This window comes from Hemibagrus wyckioides, linkage group LG06 (genome assembly GCF_019097595.1).
Source record: "Hemibagrus wyckioides isolate EC202008001 linkage group LG06, SWU_Hwy_1.0, whole genome shotgun sequence".
Lineage (NCBI taxonomy): Eukaryota > Metazoa > Chordata > Actinopteri > Siluriformes > Bagridae > Hemibagrus > Hemibagrus wyckioides.
The window spans coordinates 5697073-5717811 of NC_080715.1; the positions used below are offsets into that span (position 1 = coordinate 5697073).

Here is a 20739-nt window from a genome sequence, read left to right on the forward strand (position 1 = left end):
TTCATTCATTCATTCATTCATTCATTCATTTATTTATTTATTTATTTATTTATTTATTTATTTATTTATTTATTTATTTGTCTTATTTATTTATTATTGTTTTTTTTTAATTATTTAAGTAATTTTATAATATTTACTCCTGCAAAATTATAGCCAAGTTAAATCTTTCACTATGATTTATTTACTTATTTATTTATTTTAATAATTAATTAATTATTTTGTTTGTTTGTATTTTTACTTAACAATTTTATATTATTTACTCCCACTAAATTATTGCCCATTTAAATCATTGACCTCAACTATTATGACTGTTTTTATTTATTTATTTATTTATTTATTTATTTTAATTGTTCCTGATTAATATTATATTCATATCTACTGCTAAAGTATACTTTGACCTATTTGTATTAAATATTAAACATAACCTTTACTTTGATAACTTTAATAACTTTAATACATTTATTTATTTATTTATTTATTTATTTATTTATTTATTTATCTATCTATTTCAGGGTTACAGTTCAAGGCAATGTTATCTGCAAAGCACCTCAAAATAGACTTGTGCATAAAATGCACTAAATAAATAAATTGTCCTTGTGGTGAAAGAGCATAATTCGAGCTGACAGCGCCATGCGTGTAAACCAGAATCAATTAATTTACCTGCCTTTCTTTTGTAGATAAATAAATAAATAAAAAACACCCTGTAGGGTTACATGAGAAACCTCATTTCAAAGTGACTATTGAATCCGTCCACTCCAGATCCACAATGACGGTCCATTTCTTCTTTCTTCAGCACCTCCATGCAGGTGGCCTTCACCTGTGTCCCTCCCTCAGAGAGCCTCGTCTTTTCTTTTTCCCTCTTTATCACACACGCTCCCTGCTGTGAGTGAACAATTCCCTCAGGCAATTCCTGAGGAAAAATTAGCTCAAGTCCTTTCCTCTTTTCCTCTTTCCTCTCCTCCCGTCCCGGGTGGCGCGTGGGCGGGTGGAGCGGACGCAGGTAATTGATGGTGAGTGTTTGGGGATGAGATTAAGATTCATAGTGGGAGTCGAGGAGGAGGCACATGCAATGAAGGATACACTGCTACTGCACACTTGGACCGTGAGCGTGCCGTAATTGATGACGGCAGCCAGTCGTGCTGGAAATGTGCTGGAAAAGCTAGGCTTTCAGTTACACCTGAACGATGCCTGAGCAAAGAGGCCGCCCTTGAGACATGCACAGAGAATTAAAAAAATGAATAGAGAACATGGGAGAATAAGAGTGCAGTGTAAACACTTATCCAGCTGGAGTCTCTGTAATTTGCAGACTCTAAGGGATTTCATTGGAAACGTCTCTTCTGAATGATTCTCTCTTCAACCTAATAGATTTCCAATGACACCAAAGGACAGGAAACTCCATGTCGTGTGTAAGGAGTAGTAAGATCCTTCATCATTAGAAAAAAATAAATAAATCCACAGTGTTTCTCTAGAGGGTTAGAGGTTATTCTGGAGAGATGTTCTTAAGAAAATTCCAAACGAAACAAAACGAAAAACATTGTATTTTTGCATCTAGACACATTAGAAACGTGCCATTTGCTTAAAATCTGGACAATATATTGAGCAAAAACATAATGTTAGTTACACATTTAATGTTACACTTTGTTTTGAAGAAAGAAAGAAAGAAAGAAAGAAAGAAAGAAAGAAAGAGGATGCAAGGAAGGAAGGAAGGAAGTGAGGAAAGAAGCAAGGAAAGAGGAAGTGAGGAAAGAAGCAAGGAAAGAGGATGCGAGGAAGGATGGAAGGAAGTGAGGAAAGAAGCAAGGAAAGAGGAAGTGAGGAAAGAAGCAAGGAAAGCGGAAAGAAGGAAGGAACGGAATGATGGAAGGAAGGAAGGAAGGAAGGAAGGAAGGAAGGAAGGAAGCAAGGAAGGAAGGAAGGAAGGAAAGAGGAAGCGAGGAAGGAAGCAAGGAAGGAAGGAAGGAAGGAAGGAAGGAAGGAAGTGATGAAAGAAGCAAGGAAAGAGGAAGTGAGGAAAGAAGCAAGGAAAGAGGATGCGAGGAAGGAAGGAAGGAAGGAAGGAAGGAAGGAAAGAAGCAAGGAAAGAGAAAAGAAGGAAGGAAGGAAGGAAGGAAAGAAAGAAGAAAGGACAGAGGAAGTGAGGAAAGAAGGAAGGAAAGAGGAAGGAAGGAAGGAAGGAAGGAAGGAAGGAAGGATGTGGGAAAGAAAGAAAGTTATCCATGAGCTTCGTATTTTTTTTTTCCAGTTTCAGACATTGCCTTCACTAAATACTGAAGTATAGTTGCTTCTAGATGCAAAAAAGACAAAGAAAGACACTCAGAACACTTGGACAAAAAGGTTCCTCAAGGCTTGAACTTGGTTAGAACCCTCTCTGATGGGGAAACCAGCTGTTATCAGGTTCTAATCAGACCTTTACTTTGGGATCCAAAGAATCCTTAACATTTTAATGAGAAATGTCTCTCAGGTATTAGGAGTAAAATGGTTCCTTGGGAGTTCTAAGGATTCCATGTGGTACTTTTCTCCATCCTCATGATGTTTCAAGGCACATTTTTGCCAGAAAGATGTTAATACAGCTGAGTCCATAAATCGTATCTGTTCCTGTTATTTATAAAACATTTTACATAATAAATCGAGAAAATGATCGAAAATCCAAATGGCATTCGTCACACGGTTTTGGCTGATTGTGTGGAACAGGGATTATGTGTTAACTTCCATTTAAACCTCCGTCTTGTTTAAAGTGTCTACTTCCTCTCATCACCTACTACCCGAAGACCAAACCTCAGCACCTAGCATTAATCCCACTGCATTTTGTGAAGGTTATCCCCAGTGGGCGTGTATACACTGTAAACCATTTCTTTCTTTCTTTTTTTCCCTCCACCCCATTAGCACATGACATGGATTTATGACTACACAAGCACCCCAAAAATGGGTTTGTGGCCCCTGTGGGCCGCGATGAGGAAAGTATAGTGTCAGCATGCAGACTCGTCCTTGCGCCGAAACTGAAATTGCAGCTGTGTTCGCGGAGTGCTGGATCTCCGGCTCTCCTTCAGGCGCTTTTTCTCTGCGGTCCAGCTGGGTGGATTTAACGATATATCTGTAGCGGTTCTTAGGGCTTGTATCATGGATCGGATCATGGATCAGGGCTGGGATGTGGGGTGTTATGGAATCATAGCTGATTAGATGCCGGTATTCTTAGTCTCTGAATCAGGGAGATAAGTGAAAGATATTTTATGAGTGTACTTAGACTTATTAAGTGCTGTGAAGCAGGGTTAGACCAGGACTCCAATTAGCCCAGGAGTTACATCATAACAACCCAATTTAGAGCGAGTGACTGACTGTGACCACCAAATGACCAGAGATGTCCTGGGCTTGACATCTGATCTCAAATTGCAATGACCTAAAAAAGGTTGTCACTTTGATCTGGACTCTAATTATAGCTCTTTTGTTGTTGTAGTTGTTTAGTGTTGTTTTAATGTGTGTTGTCTGGGAGCACAATGATGTTATTTTAAAGCTCTAGACATACATAAACATGTTCCCTTTCAGTAAAATCTTCACATCCAAAAGAAACACTGACAAACACATAACATTTCACACCTGGCTTATTTTATTTCTGCTAATACTCATCTTACCCATCTCACTGCTAAAGCTTAGCAACATCCTTCAGGAAATCTTCAGGAAAATATTGGCTTTCTTTAGTTTCTTTTTGCATTTGAAGTCTTTAAACTGGCCCCAGTTCATGGTTAAAGGTTTAGTTTTACAAAAAGGTTTATTTTGACATAATTATAATAAAATGCAGGAGACGTGTTTTTGAGTTCCTTCTTTTCCTTCCTCCCTCCCTCTCCCTTCTTATCCATTATTTTCTGACATTCGGTATTGCTTTTTCTTTCTTTCTTTCTTTCTTTCTTTCTTTCTTTCTTTCTTTCTTTCTTTCTTTCTTTCTTTCTTTCTTTCTTTCTTTCTTTCTTCTCAAAATAACTGGAAATAACAATTGCTAGATTCTATTGCTATATTAATCGTAAAAGTAAAAAAAAAAAAAATCAGTATATATCATAGTCATATTTTCTGTAGTTACCGCCTGATTGAGTGTGGAAACTCATGTCCATCAACAGCCCTAATTAGTGCCTTTCTTGGATAGAGGATGTGATTTCTACAGTGATGTCTAGACAATGTCTAGACCCAGGAGTAGGCATGGACCATATGTAAATGTAATAGAAACTTTGGTGATAATGCATCAATGTTGCAAAAAAATATAAATAAATAAATAAATAAATAATATTGCAAAAAATGTATGATATTTATAATGACATTTGTTAATTTATGGAATAATGGGATGTCTGTATATTTGTTCATATTTATTTTATATATTAAGAAAATATACTTTAAGTATAAATATTCATATTTCCCATCAAATCACTTCTTTCCAGTCAGTATATTTTATTAAAAAAATAAGCAAATTAATTAAAACTTTGCAAAATATATATCATGACTGTAGAATTATTTAAATCTGAAATATTTACAGATTTACAATATCACGGTGATGCTTTCTTTATTCAATTCAATTCAGTTTTATTTGTATAGTGCTTTTAACAATGGACATTGTCTCAAAGCAGCTTTATAGAACTTAAGAAATATAGTACAAAAAGTTCAAGGTTAATATTAGACATATTTAAATTTATTTGTATTTATCCCTGTATTTATAAAATAGTTGCCGTTGCTAGTCCCATGACTAGTAACCAAAATTTGTGAATTATTACTAATGAACCGTTCTGCATAACCCATTACCCACTATATTCTTCTTGAATGTGTGTGTTTAGTTTCATTACCTCTCAGCAGAGGCATGTTGCAGTGTACCGGAGTCATCAGTGTTACATTGTTAGCCCGTGCTAATCAGGTTGAAACATGGCCAGTTCATTAGCATTTCTCAACTGGAGTGCTGCTGAGCAGAAATCAGTGAACAGCTGGACTCTTCAACTGTAATCTTCAACAGATACATGCTAGGTTTAGCCTTTACTTTTTTTTTAACACATACAGTGGAGCCTCAGCATAGGAATTTAATTCATTCTGGAGGTGAGTTCTTAAGGTGAGAATTTGTATAGCAAAGCGAATTTTCCCATAAGAAATAAAGTAAATGCAGATAATCCGTTCCAGCCGCCCAAAAAATATGACCAATATTCCCAATATGAAGCGTATGTAAACTGTATGGCTGCTTACAAAGAACTGACTCAAGCCAAGCATTCCATGTCAAGGGTCCTCACAGGAAGTTGTGCCACCAAGCTTGGGCTAAAATGAATGAAGCTTTTGAATGCATTCGTATGCTGAGGTTCCACTGTACGAGTTTTGGTCATTTTTCTTCTTCTTATATATTTCAATAATCTTTCCAAAACTCTCCAAAGCTAGCACATACAAATATCACTAGCTTTTATTTATTGATTGATGGAAGGATTGTCCTGAGTTGTTCAATAAAATCTTTAGAAAAAATCAAAAACACTAACACACCATTAAGAATTAAAGGCTCTATATTTGGTAAGAGAAGAAAGATATGGCTGTATTTCCTGTCTTTTTTTCCCTCCGTAAATCTGTCTGTGCTCAGCTGAGATAAACCCACAGCTTATTCCCTCAGATCCCTTTCAGGATCGGCTCAAGGCTTTTAGGAGCGAATTCTGCCCCGGAACATTCTTCGTCTGGTGTCAGTGAAACGCTAAGGGATTGAGAAGAGCCTGTGTGGGATTATGGGTAATGAAACATGAGATGCGGTCAGTGTGAGTTCCACAGTGTGATAGCAGGCTCAAGTGGTTGGAAGCAGTGATTAGAGTCCACATATGGTCACTGTGCTGGACAGAGTCTGAGGGAGCCTGAGAGGGAAGCAACAACCAGGAATTGTGGGGAATTTTGCCACCCTGGTCTCGCAGGATATATTCAATGGTTTCTGAATAAACAGAGCGACTGTTACGATTCGCTATAAAACTCAGCTTTAGAAACTTGCCCCGCTGTCAGAAATAGCCCCACTTCAGCTTTATCCTCAGTCCCAGAGCAGCGATAACACAAGCAGCTCGTGTGTCGTGCCTTTCACAAGCCCCAGCTCTATTATAATTTTAGCTATGATTGATAATAACAGGGAGTGTATTAACGTCTCAGTGAGACACGCTAAAGTAATTGTCCTTAAATGAATCATTCTCCACTGTGTCAAATGTGCGTGTGGGGAGTTGAAGTCGCATCACATGCTGGAGATAAGGCTGCTTTGGGGACCAGCCAGTATCAACAGAACCGTTTTATTATCAGCAAATGACAAAAAAATAACACACAGGGCAAAGTGGACTCACAGGCCAAGAGGAAAATGGTCATTTTATGTGAAACAGGTAGGAATAAAAGTTTTCAGGTACAAGTGCATGACAATTTTACTACAAATAAATTAGTAATACAATTTCGGAATGTTAGCTCCGCCCTTTGTTTAAATCCAACTATAATATGTGTTCATGTGCTTTGAGTCGTATGAATGCTTATGGATTTGGTTCAATTACTTTAATCTAATTTTCACGAAAAACAATTAATCAATCAATTAAGCAACCAATCAGTAAATAGATAGATAGATAGATAGATAGATAGATAGATAGATAGATAGATAGATAGATAGATAGATAGAGATTTTACTTAATTAAAATAGTAAACAAATAAACAAATAAATAAGTAAAGAAAGAAAGAAAGAAAGAAAGAAAACACTTCAAACCAAGCCTTTTGTTAATAGCAAATTTATTACATGCAAAATTTAGAAATGTATTTTTTTTTTGTTTGTTTGTTTCAGTATTTGGCATCCAATAACTTTGCTGTTTTTTCTTTCTGTCTTTCTTTCTTTCTTTCTTTCTGAACATTGGTTCAAAATGAAAACAAAAAAAAACATCATCACTAACAAGCAAAGCCTCAATATTAGATCTCCAGTTGGGTTTATATATTTCACACTTCACCAAAGCATCGATTGTGAAATCCAGTCACGTATACCTGTGAAATGAATGTGAACAAGTTGCCATGCTGAGTTGTATCTGCTTATTCATTTTTCTAAATTTATTTGTTGGAGATCTTAGAAGTACATTTACATTTCTGGCATTTGGTAGATGTTCTTATCCAGAGCAACATTCATCTCATCCATACAACTGATTATGTGAATGTTAAGGGCCTTACTCAGGGGCCAAGCAGTGGCAGTTTGGTGAACCTGGGATTTGAACTCACACCCTTAATCAATAAGCTTCCACTTATAGTATATAGTGCACATCTTTGTGTCCAATCTGTGTTGAAATTACAAGCGTACTGTGGATTTTTTGAGTAAAAGAGCTAACAGTACACACAGCTGTAAACACAGCATGATTAGCTCAAGGAAGAAGGGGAAACATTAGCTAAAGGACATCCAAACAACTGAAACATCTTAGAGAGAAATTAATCACATCTGTTCATAGTAGTCATAGAGTATTACCAGATAGCGTCATTAAATTCTCTGTAAATAAAATACATTTGGTAGACACCCTTATCCAGACTGACTTACAATTCATCTCATTTTGTACAACTGAGCAATTGAGGATTAAGGGCCTTGCACAGGGGCAGTTTGGTAGACCTGGGATTCAATCTCATAACCTTCTGATCAGTTGTCTATCACCTTAACCACTAAGCTACCACATGCACTGTGTATTCTGACACATTTTTATCAGAACCAGCATTAACTTCTTCAGCAGTTTGAGCAACAGTAGCTCGTCTGTTGGATCGGATCACACGGGCCAGCCTTCGCTCCTCACGTACATCAATGAGCCTTGGTCGCCCATGACCCTGTCACCGGTTCACCACTGTTCCTTCCTTGGACCACTTTTGATAGATACTGACCACTGCAGACCGGGAACACTCCACAAGAGCTGCAGGTTTGGAGATGCTCTGATCCAGTGGTCTAGCCATCACAATTTGGCCCTTCATCAAACTCGCTCAAATCCTTACGCTTGTCCATTTTTCCTGCTTCTAACACATCAACTTTGAGGACAAAATGTTGACTTGCTGCCTAATATATCCCACCCACTAACAGGTGCCATGATGAGGAGATCATCAGTCTTATTCACTTCATCTTTCAGTTATCAGAATGTTTTGCCTGATCGGTTTAGTTAGAAATGTACAACGGTTAAACCTATTCGAAGTGATATGCCGGTTATTCCCAAGCAGAAATACCGACACTTGAAGACGTGACATTTGTGACTTTATTTCATTTGGTGAGTCACTAGCTATTGGTGTGACCTTTACTATCATCACTGCAGGTCCGGTAAACGAGTAAGATCCATGCGTGATTTGATTTGCGTTCAATAAGTTAGCACGCTTCACCGATAGAACCGTTACGTGCCGTGTGCTATGTATCGGATTTCCTACCAGAGGGATGTGCCGCTCGATGGATCATTTGCACTGAGTATTATGCAACCTGTGTTTGTGCCAGATTTCGGTAATTAACACTTTTTCTTATCTATTTCTGATCTATTTTTTCTTCTCTGATATCTGTGGACAAGTGCAACTTTCTTTGTTTTTGTTCTCTTGTTGGAAAGCGTAAAAATCAAACCTGAAGAAAAGCGCAAAAAGTGTAACACCCTTTGACAAGGCTCGGATTCTGAGAACATGGTTGTTTATAACCTGAGAGCTGAATTCAGAGGATAGAAACCTGTGTGTGTGTGTGTGTGTGTGTGGCCATACTTCCTGGCAGAGGGTGAGAGAAATGGCTTTGCCATTATCTTTAGATTAGAAGTGGGACCAATGTGCTCTCCTACCATGTCAAGGTGAATAAGCTTTCCAGGTTTCTCACTTTCTCACTCTTTCACTTTCCTTCTCTTCCTCTCCAACTTTTGTTCTTCTCAAATGGATCACAGGGCAGCCTCAGCTGCTTCCCAGAGGATTTTGGTGGTGCAGTCATGATCCTGGGGTTGTCTGTCATTGTCTTGCTGCTGAAGGAACACCTCAACACGTTAGCATCCACAGCAGTCGAGGTTCTTACATCACCCCTGTCAAACACACTCTAAGAGAAGCATCCTGACAATGGGGTAAAGCCTATCCGGGTGGTGTGTTTTCATCAGAGAGAGAGTGTAGAAGAGTGATTTCCTTGATTAAACCAGTCTGACAGTGAAATTGAATCAGCCACCTTTATTTTTTTTCCCTCTATTCATGTTCCTGGGTGGTCTTCTCAGGAAGCAAAGTGATCCTCATCAGAAATGTGAATTGTATCATTTTGAAGAAGCACTATCATACTTCAAGAATCGCATTACATTCAGTACTTCAGGTACTGTTCGTATTTCGGCAAGCTGAGTAATGCGAGCGTAATCATGAGGGTGGCCTTGTGCATCAGGAAGGTTCACATTTGTGAGTTAAGGTTCATTTCTTTGAGAGGCTTGAGTGAACATCTTTACAGCCCAAAATATAGCGTAGTTACATCAATCTGTCTGAGCCACTGTCAACACAATGCTCCTCAATCATCTATGGAATGTGATTCAAGGCCAGTACAGAAATATGACATTATTTGTTAATTAATAATATTGCCCATTAAAGCTCTGGAGTCCCACTGCAAAATAATCAGTTGATGTTTTGTCTTACAGGTTCATGTATTGGTGAGATGAAGAGTATTGTTTCATTTTTTGTGAACTGTTGACAATATTTTTCCTAAATTCAAAATATAACTATTGTTACTTAGAGTGTATATTTAAAGGAAATGACAGCACATCAAAATAAATTTTGTAAACAAATTGTGTTAATGCTTTGGCTAAATAGCATTAAGAAATCAGTATTTGGTGGAATAACCTTGATCTGTATGCGTTTTGGCTCCATGATCTCCACCAGTTTCTCACATTACTGTTGGGGAACTTTATACCACTCTTTTGCAAAAAAGCAAACAGCTCAGCTTTACTTGATGGTGTGTGACCATCCATCTTCCTCTTGATGACATTCCAGAGGTTTTCAATATGGTTCAAATCTGGAGATTGAGCAGTGGTCTCTTATATATAAATATAGATAGATAGATAGATAGATAGATAGATAGATAGATAGATAGATAGATAGATAGATAGATAGATATATATACATACAAATAAATATAAATATAATTTTATTCTATTTTATTTTTAGAATTTGTATTATTTTTTAAACAAATTTTATAATTAATTCTTTTTTTTTATTATTTGTTTCTTCCCCTCAAAAGAGGCATAAATCAGAGACATTGCTTATCACAAAGACCGGAAAAGACCAGAAAACTGTTCGGTCAGCTTATCCTTTAAGCCGTGGGAGAAAGATAAAGGATTTTCTTTACAGAAAGGGAAATCCAATTAACTAAAAACATTGGTGTTTTATTTTATTAATTAGACTACTCAGCTTTGTGAGTCAGAGGCATGTAATTGGATTGCATGCACAATCAACTGTCTGAAAAAACAGAATGCGCTGCATCAAGTGCTATTTTAGAAGCTGCATATGGAATTAAAGAGTAGGACTGGAAATTTGCTTTGTTAATCAAACCACAATTTGCATTGATTAATGTGATCATAGTGGAGAGTGTGTTCTCATTCACATATCGATGTAGAAATGTTTTTCAATAAAAAGTGAACTGCTTCTGCAGTCTGTATTTTCTATCTTTTATTTTTTTTCATTGTTAAATGTTGCTTAAAGTAAAAGCTAGGGAAAAAAAAAAACATTTCATATGCTTCTACCGAACATAAATCTTGCAGCCTTGCAGACGTAGGTGGTTTCAATGAAAATAGCCGAGGTGTTCCTGGAATACGACAAACTTTCCCTGCGTAAACGTTGTGTAACTTTTAAACTTTAAGTCTTTGCCTTACCTGTTGATCAAAAGAAAAACTGATGGCTTTCTTTAGTGTCTTTACTAAATCCCCAGTTTCTTTTGAGGTGTTTGTAATGACTGAGACGCTGGATCCTGTGAGATTTCAACAGAGGAAAATCTCTAAGCCGTTAATGAGGTGATTAATGTCTCTACCACCTGCTGTGTATCGAAAGCTCTTCTTTGTCTCATACAAGCATATATTCATGCATTCGCACACATAACCCCTTATTTATTTATTTATTTATTTAAACCCCCAGGCTTATAATCTTCTCATTAATTAAACATAATACATAAATTCAGATTTATGATTCATTGCCTTGATCCATCATATCTGAAATGATAAACACACACAAACAGAAAAAAACCCAACTCAAATCCTAGACAATGAGTAGGGGAATAAAGCAGTGGAAATGAAGCCATCAGTGCCATGCTGACATCTCTGTGCCTGGTGCTGTGGCCGTGGAGACGAAGCTTTCATCCTGTTTTGTCTGGAATCGTATTAAGCAGTGGTGCTCTCAAATAGAGACATGACTCTGAATAATTACCAAGTGTACCACTTGAACATGGGGCTCAAGGCTACTCAAGGCTTAGTCTTGGATTTTAGTGTTTAGTGATTTTGGTGTTTAACTCTTTTTCCCATGTTGATGATTGAATGTCTTTGTCATGTTCCACTCCACAGCAGTGGTTAATATGAAGCGCAAATGAAAGTAGACACTCAGACACTTTAAGAATTTGTAGTGTTTCATAAGTATTTCTGTTTTTATGTTTTCATAGAAAAGCTATAGAAAAGCTTCAAATGCTCTCTGAGATGCTCCAAGTGCTTGTTCGTAAGCAGATCAAATTTTGAGGTGTTTAGTTTCAACCACCAAAAGTCTGTGTAAAGTTATCCAACAGAGGGAAAAACACACGTCTCACAATGAAAGCTCATTTTATATCAGACTCATTCAGTTGTTTCTCCTGATTGAAAATGTCCCATAAGTCCATTTCCAGTTCTCCAGTGTACTGATAAAAGGGTTAAACGGGTCTAAGAGGGTCCACGGTATATAGTAGAAAATATATCTTATTTATACCAAGGTGCTTTTGGATTTTCAGTTCGATTGGTCAGGATTTTCTCTCACAGAAGCTCGGTCATTAGTGCATCTAAATATCAGGTATACATTATCGTTTCGATAGTAATAGCTTACAGTGGAACTTTTGTAACGTATGTTTAATTTAGACCTGTTAATATAAGCAAAATAATTCCACAAACCTGGTGCTATCACAGCTATCCATAGCCAAGATCCACAAAAACAAAAATGCCCATGCTGTCAAGTGTGGGAGGGGCTTACCTTGTCTCTCGCCTGTCAATCACAGTGACACCAGCCACTCTGTCATCGTGAACATGCATGAGGAAGAGGCGGACAGCACTTTCCGGTATGTTACACTACCCATTCATGCAGCATGAGCAGTTTGAAAAGATGCATTTTATAGCTGGTGTGTAGAATCATGTGATAGATAGCTGTCTTACGATAGGAGACCAGTGGGTGGAAATTAGCGAAGATTCAACTAAGGAGAAAATCAGGGGGGAGAAAAATGCCGGTTTTTACCCAGAAAGACAACCGTTAGAACAATCTGAAAGAGGTAGATTATTTACCCATAACTGCACCCTGCTCCCTGTATTTTATTCCTTACATACCTACATTTATGTTGCCATGCAATGCTAGCTTTAAAACTGCCATCTATTTATATATTTCTATATTAAACATCCACCCTGTTCTCCGGTTTTCTCCACCAGTCCAGAGACATGAGTTGTAGGCTTATTGGCATCTCTAAATTGTCCATAATGTGTGAATGAGTGTGTGTGTGTGTGTGTCTGAGAGTGCCCTGTGATAGACTGGCATCCTGTCCAGGGTGTCCCCTGCCTTGTGCCCCAAGTCTCTTTGGATAGACTCCAGGTTCCCTGCGATTTAATATGATAATTGGTATAGAGAATGGATGGATGGATAGATGGATGGACAGATGGATGGATATATGGATGGACTGATGGATGGATGGACAGACGGACGGACGGAGGGGGGATGGATGGGTGGATGGATGGAAATCCAACCAGTACTCAAAAACATGAAATTCTAGCATGCATTCATTACGTTAATTAAGGACCCAATGACTTGTGGTTCAGAGAGAGAGAGAAAGAGAGAGAGAGTTTCAGAAAAATATAGGACATAATTGTAGCTGTAAAAACAGTCAAATGAGTATATATTAAATGTAAATGCAGGTTAGAGGGTCAAACCCTACTGGCCAAACAATCAGCAGTCAAAACAACTTTAACAGAACAAGTAAATTTTACCAGTTTAACCAGCATTATAGCTGGTTAAACTGGACAATTACGTATTCACAGAAAAGTTCTAACTGTTAGCTCCGCCCCTTTACCCTAACCTTGACCTTAAACTATTTATGCATGGTTGACCTGTTCAAGCTTGGCATGATGGCATGACACTTAAAGATTTTATTGCAGTGTTTGACTTGTCAGCTGTGCAAATATAACAACCTTCCCTCCCTCACCACCACCACCACCATCTTTCCTCCCATCCCCATGAGCCTCAATCCCACAGATCCTTTGTAATATCAGTACTAAAACCTCAAGGGTGCAATAACTGTTTATTACCAGTAACCGAACTTTATAATACCTCCCTCTCTCTAATGCATGATAACACTTATTGAAAACTTCGAGGCCAACAGCTGACCTGTACATGTTATCCTTTCATTTCTTAATTTCTTCATCCTTTTCTTTCCCCCTTTCTATGTCACCATGAAATAAGGGGTCGGGGGTATTATTCGAACAAGGTCTTATTTGTTTCTACAGAGAAGGCTATCTTGAAGATGAAGGTTTTGTTATTCTTATTTTTTTCTTTCTTTCTTTCTTTCTTTTTTTAATAAAAGAAAGGAATAAGGTACAACGACCGACATGGTGAAGGGCGATATGAGTTTTGGAGCTTTGAGCTGTCTTCATCAAAGGTTGTAAAGAGAAAAAATTGCAGAGACTTGGATTAATAAAAGGTTGTGAGAGTCTTAGCAAGATAGAGATTGATCGGTGTTTTTTGTGTAGTGTTTATTTCTAACAGTGTAGGATAACATGATCTCTTGGTCAGATTATACGCTGAAGTCCTCGAATGGACATGAGATTAAAAAAAATGTGATGTGTTTTGTTGATGTCCATCTTTACGTTACAGAAATCAGGCTGATATAAACAAAAACTTTAGATTTTGTTGTCATCTTTAGTCAATGTGGCACTAATTCGTATACATCGTACATTCTAGGGTGGGTTTCACACTGGGCATGTTTGCTGAGGTCCAAATCCGTGTGTGTTCAACCTGAAGCACTGGTGCATTTGAGTTCATTTTTCATCGTTTTTGTAGTATTTTGCCACTATTTTGTGCAGTAAGGCGTCTCTTCAGTGTCCCACATCGTTCCTCTGCCACTCATGCTACATGTACCTTGTTTGATGAAACTAATGATGTCATTGGCTAAAATGCGCTCACAGATTGCTTTACTTCCTGAGCAAATGCGGACCCGAGTATAATTTGCATTCCTGGGATTGTTGTTCAATTCCAGTGCAACTGAACTCACACTGTCTCCTACAGGTCGTCTCCTACAGGTTTCGTTACCTCTGTGTGCTTCCTGGTCCATATCACAGCTTTCACATGAACAATTCTTCGTCCTCTATAATCTGCAACTAAAGGTAGCTTGAATTATGTTTTGACAAAGAGGCTAAACAGAACCCGAGGGAACCTGAGATATTGACATGTGACCGAAAACAAACAGCAGCAGTTGTTCTAAGTGCAATAAAAGACAGCTGGAAAGAAAACATGCCATTGCTTTAAGAAGAGATCAGTCAGTGTTGACGTCTTGGTGGCTCTCTGTCGTCAAGTGGGTGTCATAACACCACTGGGGTAGATGGGTGGGGTCAAATTGTACCGTGGAGTCCTTCTTTACTGAGTGGAGAATGTCTTTAGGGATTATTGGGTCGTGTGACTGTTGTACTGGTGTATTTCTTGAATCGTGCCTGTAAACACTCTTGCGCAAGGATTTGTGAGCTTTCTGTGCCATTGTCTAATTTACAGCAAGTCTGTTTGTTGGCTCGCTTGCTCACTCTCTCTCTCTTTCTCTCTGTCTATCCCCTCCTCTCTCTCTCTTTGACGCCGCAGGCTGTTGTGACAGCAGCTCGGTGGAGCGTGAGAGTACGGGGTTTATTCTCCTGTGCTGTCGGAGCCTGCCGGGCAGCGCCAGCTGATGCTGCAGATGGCAGATGTCTTTGAGTGCTCAAAACTGCATGATGGGTGGAAGTGGCTGTGTTTAATTACTTGTCAGGTTTGATAGGACGAACCTGTAGGATGAACCCAGCTGTAGCATATTCAACCAGGGCGCGCTCTCCAACCATCCCACTGGGAGACTCGGCAGTTTTTACTTCTCCTCAAAGTCTCCTGTTGCTCAGCGTATCCATTTTAACAGTGATTTGATCAATAGTGGAAGAAAAACACTTTATGCTCCATGTCAAAAATCAATAGCTGAGCAATGGTAGCGCAGTGGTCAAGTGGCTAGTGACTGCATGGCTACTTTTCAGATTACAGTCCCGGTTGGGAATTTGACTGCTCAGCTTGGTTTGTAAAAAGGTTAAGATAAAAGTAGCCAAGCTGATGCAATACATGTGTAGTGATTCTAACCTTCTGTCCAATTCACACCTGCTCCAAGGTCCAGAAATGACATTGTTTTTAATGTGTACTGGAGTTTAATGTGTACTGGAAGACTAATATGCAAGATGTCCTGTTTTGACCTGATAAGAGATTCACTCAAAGATTTTTGAATCACTAATAATATGTGAGGTTGTAAGTCTTGAAAGTGTGCTGTTATAGGAAAATAAATAACCACAGCATAGTTGATTGAGCCCCTCCTACCCCCAATATATATTGATATCACCATAATCATATACATATTCTTATCATAAGCTGTACTGTATTCTTGTGTTGTATCTTTTTTTTTTTTTTCTGTTCATTTATTTCTCTGGTCTGTTCCAATTCCATTTTTTTTCCAATTTTTATTATTATAACGTTATTTATTTTAGTTTATTTTTAATTTCTTATTTTACTTATATATTAAATTCGAATTTTATTACTTATGTACAGAATCATACACAGAATGACATGGAGTAAAATGCTTTTTTATTTATTTATTTAATAATAGTTTACTATTCATTTCCTATTCCATTTTTATTTCCAACTCTTATTTCTATAACACTGGCAAATAACTAACTAACTAAATAAATAAAAGCATTTCAGTCCATGTCTATGTATGATTGTGTATGTGAGTAATAAAATGCGAATTTATCTTTTTTTTTTTTTTTTTTACAGTCAGTAAATTGTTACCAATTCACAAGTGTGGGTCTTTGTTTAGAGAGTTGTTTGTCTGTGTGTGTTCTTCTACACCATGAGTTCATTAGACACGGGAGAAGTTTATCCAATTCTATATAAAGTGGCAACTTTGTGTAAAATACCTTAAATTGCTTAAATTTGTTTGAGGATTTAAACTCTCTGTCTCAATTTTCTCTGTTTCTCTCTCTCTCTCTCTCTCTCTCTCTCTCTCTCTCTGCAGTGTGCACAGGCACAGAAAACAAACTGAGTACCCTATCGGATCTAGAGCAGCAGTACCGGACCCTGCGCAAGTACTATGAGAACTGCGAGGTGGTGATGGGCAACCTGGAGATCACCAGTATCGACCGGAGCCGGGATCTGTCGTTTCTCAGGGTAGGAAATTAACCGCTGCCCATCCTGGCATCTGTTGATTCATTGTGCAGGGCAGAAATGCTAAATACTGTGTCATGTTCTGGAGTATTTCACAAGCCATTTACGACAAAGAATGAATGTAAAATTACAAAGAAAACAGGGAGGAGAAAAATTCTACTGCTTCAAGACATGTTGAGAGTAACACAATGCTTCTATCTGGATCAGTATATATATGTATGTATTCAGAATGGGTGTGGCCTAAGAGCGATCAGTAGCTGTCCAAGAGTATTTTATCAGATTTATATGTTTTTCAGAATGTACAATGTGAGAGTCAATACGGAGAAATTGCAGTACTATGTCATTAAAATGTCTGGTTGAATTCCTAGAAAGTTATTCTTTTAATAACAGTATTTTTAACTGACTGGTTTATTTTATTTCTTTTTTTTTCATTAGCCAGATATGCCGCCTAGCGCACAGCACATGTTCAGTTCAAGTTAATTCAATTATATTTGTATTGCCCTTGTCACAGAGCAGCTTTACAGGAATATGTAAATTCAGGAGTTCAGTTTTAAACGTATAAATCTGTCCTTAATGAGCAAGACAGAGGTGATAGTTGTGAGGAAAAAGTCCCTGAGATGATTTGAAGAAGAAACCTTAAGAGGAACCTGACTAAAAAAGAGTACCTCATCAAGGTGACACCAGAGAGTGTGATAACTGATAATTTCCCATCTATAATATTTACATTTCTGGCATTTGGCAGACCCCCTTATCCAGAGTGACTTCCAGTGAGATTCTGGTTTTAACAGTAAATCTGTCTTTTTCACTGATGGAGAACTGCATGTGGCAATTTCAGTCCAACGCTATCTTCACGGTTTCTAAGTGGTACCATCCACAGGAATCTCAGGTATCTCAGATGTTCCATCCTTTGCCTTCAAGTGATGAGACTCCAACCAGAAGTAGGGCATCAGGATGGATCAGGGAGGTCAGGAGAGCAGAAGGAGTCAGGATCACTGGCTCTTAGGGGTATCATGTGTAGAGAGAAAGAGAGAAATATGATTTTTGAATTTTGAATCTAGCTTTATTTTGGAATTCAGCCAGGTAGAGTTTAGGTCAAGCTGCTGGAGATAACCACTAACCACTAACAATGGTCTAGGAGAAGAAAAACTGAAACACTAGTACACCTTCTGTTCATATGAGTACTTGTGTTTATTTAGCTCTCATTGTCTGTTCCTTCTGCATCACGTATTCCTCTGTGGTTGCAGTACATGCCTGTTTAGAAGGACAATGAACAGGAAGTTGGATGGTGCAAATGCAGAAACAAAAGAGAGAGTGCAAATGGGGTAATTTGGCATTTTGACCTCGTCAGTCTCCTGATTGCCTCCATCGCTCACTCTCATGTCAGCTCATGTCAGAGTGAGGGGAAATCACACTGAGCGGTAATGGGGCAGTGGAGAAAGGTCAGAGTGTTTTTCTTCCAGAAACGCTGAAGTGAAACAATAAAAAAATAAAAAAGGAAAACGTCTGGGTCTGTGGTGTAGGTTTAGACATGGCTGGCAACCCCTGCTGACCTGCCTTTCACCCCCTGTCCCTGGTTGACTGATTCAGACTCCGTCCACACTGACTAACTTCGATTGATTCGAGTGGATGGGGAAACAGTGAAACCCTGCCGGGCGGTAATTGTAGCTGAGTTGCTAACAGTCTCGATCTTGGCTCGAGTCTGTTTACTCCCGCAGTGATGCACACAAAGCTTAGCTCAGTAGATGGGAACCGAGGGCTGGAGTTGTACTTTAGAAACTGTAGCACTCACGGTTTCCAAAACACAGCCGATTCTAATCCGACAAATGGCTTCGCTAATCATCACAACTAGAATTACTCTTGTTTGTTCACCAAGCTTAAAAACAATATGAATATGTGTTCAGTTACATTTAAGAAAAAATTACATTACACCAATCAAGGATAACATTCTGAGCAGTGAGAGGTGAAGTGAATAAGACTGATGATCTCCTCATCATGGCACCTGTTAGTGGGTGGGATATATTAGGCAGCAAGTCAACATTTTGTCCTCAAAGTTGATGTTAGAAGCAGGAAAAATGGACAAGCGTAAGGATTTGAGCGAGTTTGACAAGAGCCAAATTGTGATGGCTAGACCACTGGATCAGAGCATCTCCAAAACTGCAGCTCTTGTGTGGTTCCCGGTCTGCAGTGGTTCCTTTAAGTCCTGTAAATTGCGAAGTGGGGCCCATGGAGGATCTGCTGAAGGGATCTATTGGAGTCCATGCCTCGACGGGTCAGGGCTGTTTTAGCAGCAAAAGTGGGACCAACACAATATTAGGCAGGTGGTCATAATGTTATGCCTGATCGGTGTATAGTTTAATATATGTATATTATATTTGTCAACATGTCATTGTTTATACTAAACTTTTAAAGAAAACATGTTTCTTATGACTAGATTGAATGATATAGAGTGAATGTGATCATCTAGTAAACCAGTTAGGGTGTGGAATCTCATGAGGGTGTTGGTGCTGATGGGAACTACTGTATAACTATACTGTGTTATAATTAGGTGATTGAAATAGTGCAGCGCTCAAATGTATGTAAACTACAGTTTGCTTCTGTTTTTGTTGTGTCCATGTTGAGCATTGAATGTCTTTATCATGTTCAACTCCACAGTGGTAGTTATTATGAAGCTCATATGGAAGTAGACACTCAGGAATTATTTCTGTATTTCTGTTTTTTTCTTCCCTAGACTACTAGGGGCAATATTTTCATAGAAAAGTTTGTTGTTGTTTTTTGCCCCAAAACCCTTTTTTGCTCTGTTTGTTCATCTAATAAGCAGCTAAAATGTTATCTTAAACCACAAAAAGTCTGTATAAGGAATTTCTAAAAGGCTGACATGTGTAGCGCTCCAGTCAGAGTTAAAATTAAATAAAAAAAATAAAAATTAAAAATGCATTAAAAAAAGATACAAATTTTGCAAAAAAATCAAATGAAATAAAAAGCATTGTGATCAATTGGCGAGGAAAGAATTGAAGTGAAAAAGTAAAGACAAAAACAGAATGAATAAATTTAAATTTAAATTAAATAAAGTAAAAAAAAAAAAAAAAAATTAAAAAAAAGTAAAAATAAAATTCAACTATAAATACCGAAGAAGTAACTAAAGCCTTTCTGGTTTGATCAGAATTTTACAGAAAAAAAAGAAAAAATAATAAAAATCAAAAATCATTTTTATGTTGATCCTGAAAGATATGGGTGAAAACAGTGTTATGCAAGCCTCTGCTATGTGTGTTAATTTTACATTCCTGGCATTTGGTAGACGCCTTTATCCAGATCGATTTACAATTTTATAAAACTGTGCAATTGAGCCTTGCTCAGGGGCCCAGCAGTGGCAGCTTTTTGGTGGACCTGGGATTCAAACTCACAACCTTCTGATCAGGAGCCCAACACAAGTAACAGGGAACTGTTATGAGAAGCTTTGTTAAAGAAAAAAATAGGTTTATTCAATTAACTTTATTCAAATTTTACACCGGTTCCATGGAGAACTATTTCAAGTGTGTTCCATGAAGACTTGAGGGAATGCTAACTAAGTTCCTCATTGATTTAGGAAGTAAACAGTGCACAAGAGCTGCATATTTCCTGTGATGACTATGATCAGCTGTACACGGTGATGTATTTTGAGGAACTCTACAGGAACATTAGTTCTGATTACTTATAAAGATGGGAATTGTGGTTAGTCTTATTACTGAAGATATTATCTGCTTCATAAGTTACCAATAGAACTGTAAAAATAAATAAATAAACAAATAAATAATCATAAAATACCCAGTGCTTAGGCAAAACAGACCATTGCAACAACTTTTGACCCAGAATGGCAGAATGTGTCACATGTCTTATCTTTCCTCACTCCAGGCTCTATTCTAATTGTTTGCCTAATGATGATGAGACGATAATGGAAATATTTACAGTTTCCGCCTGCAGATGATGGCAACTAATTAACCACACATCAGCTCATTAACTACTGCAGAAAGCAGAGCAGGCTTGAGTTTCAGCAGCACGCCTAATGCGCATTACGCTTTGACGGAAGAACGAATTCGCCTGGGTCGCTGGACGTGGGCTGTGGATCATGCTTGCAAACACAAAAAAAGAATTCTCTGAAAA

The 20739-nt window shown here is 37.9% G+C and overlaps 1 protein-coding gene across 3 annotated transcripts in view; it reads left to right on the forward strand.

Moving 5' to 3' along the window:
* The window catches only part of LOC131354241 (receptor tyrosine-protein kinase erbB-4-like), a 418103-nt gene that overhangs the window by 160918 nt on the left and 236446 nt on the right, over window positions 1-20739 (forward strand). For all 3 annotated transcript variants that reach the window (XM_058391635.1, XM_058391636.1, XM_058391637.1), the window contains exon 2: window positions 16454-16605. In XM_058391635.1, coding sequence (XP_058247618.1) covers window positions 16454-16605 — 152 coding nt within the window. The remainder of the gene's footprint in view (window positions 1-16453; window positions 16606-20739) is intronic.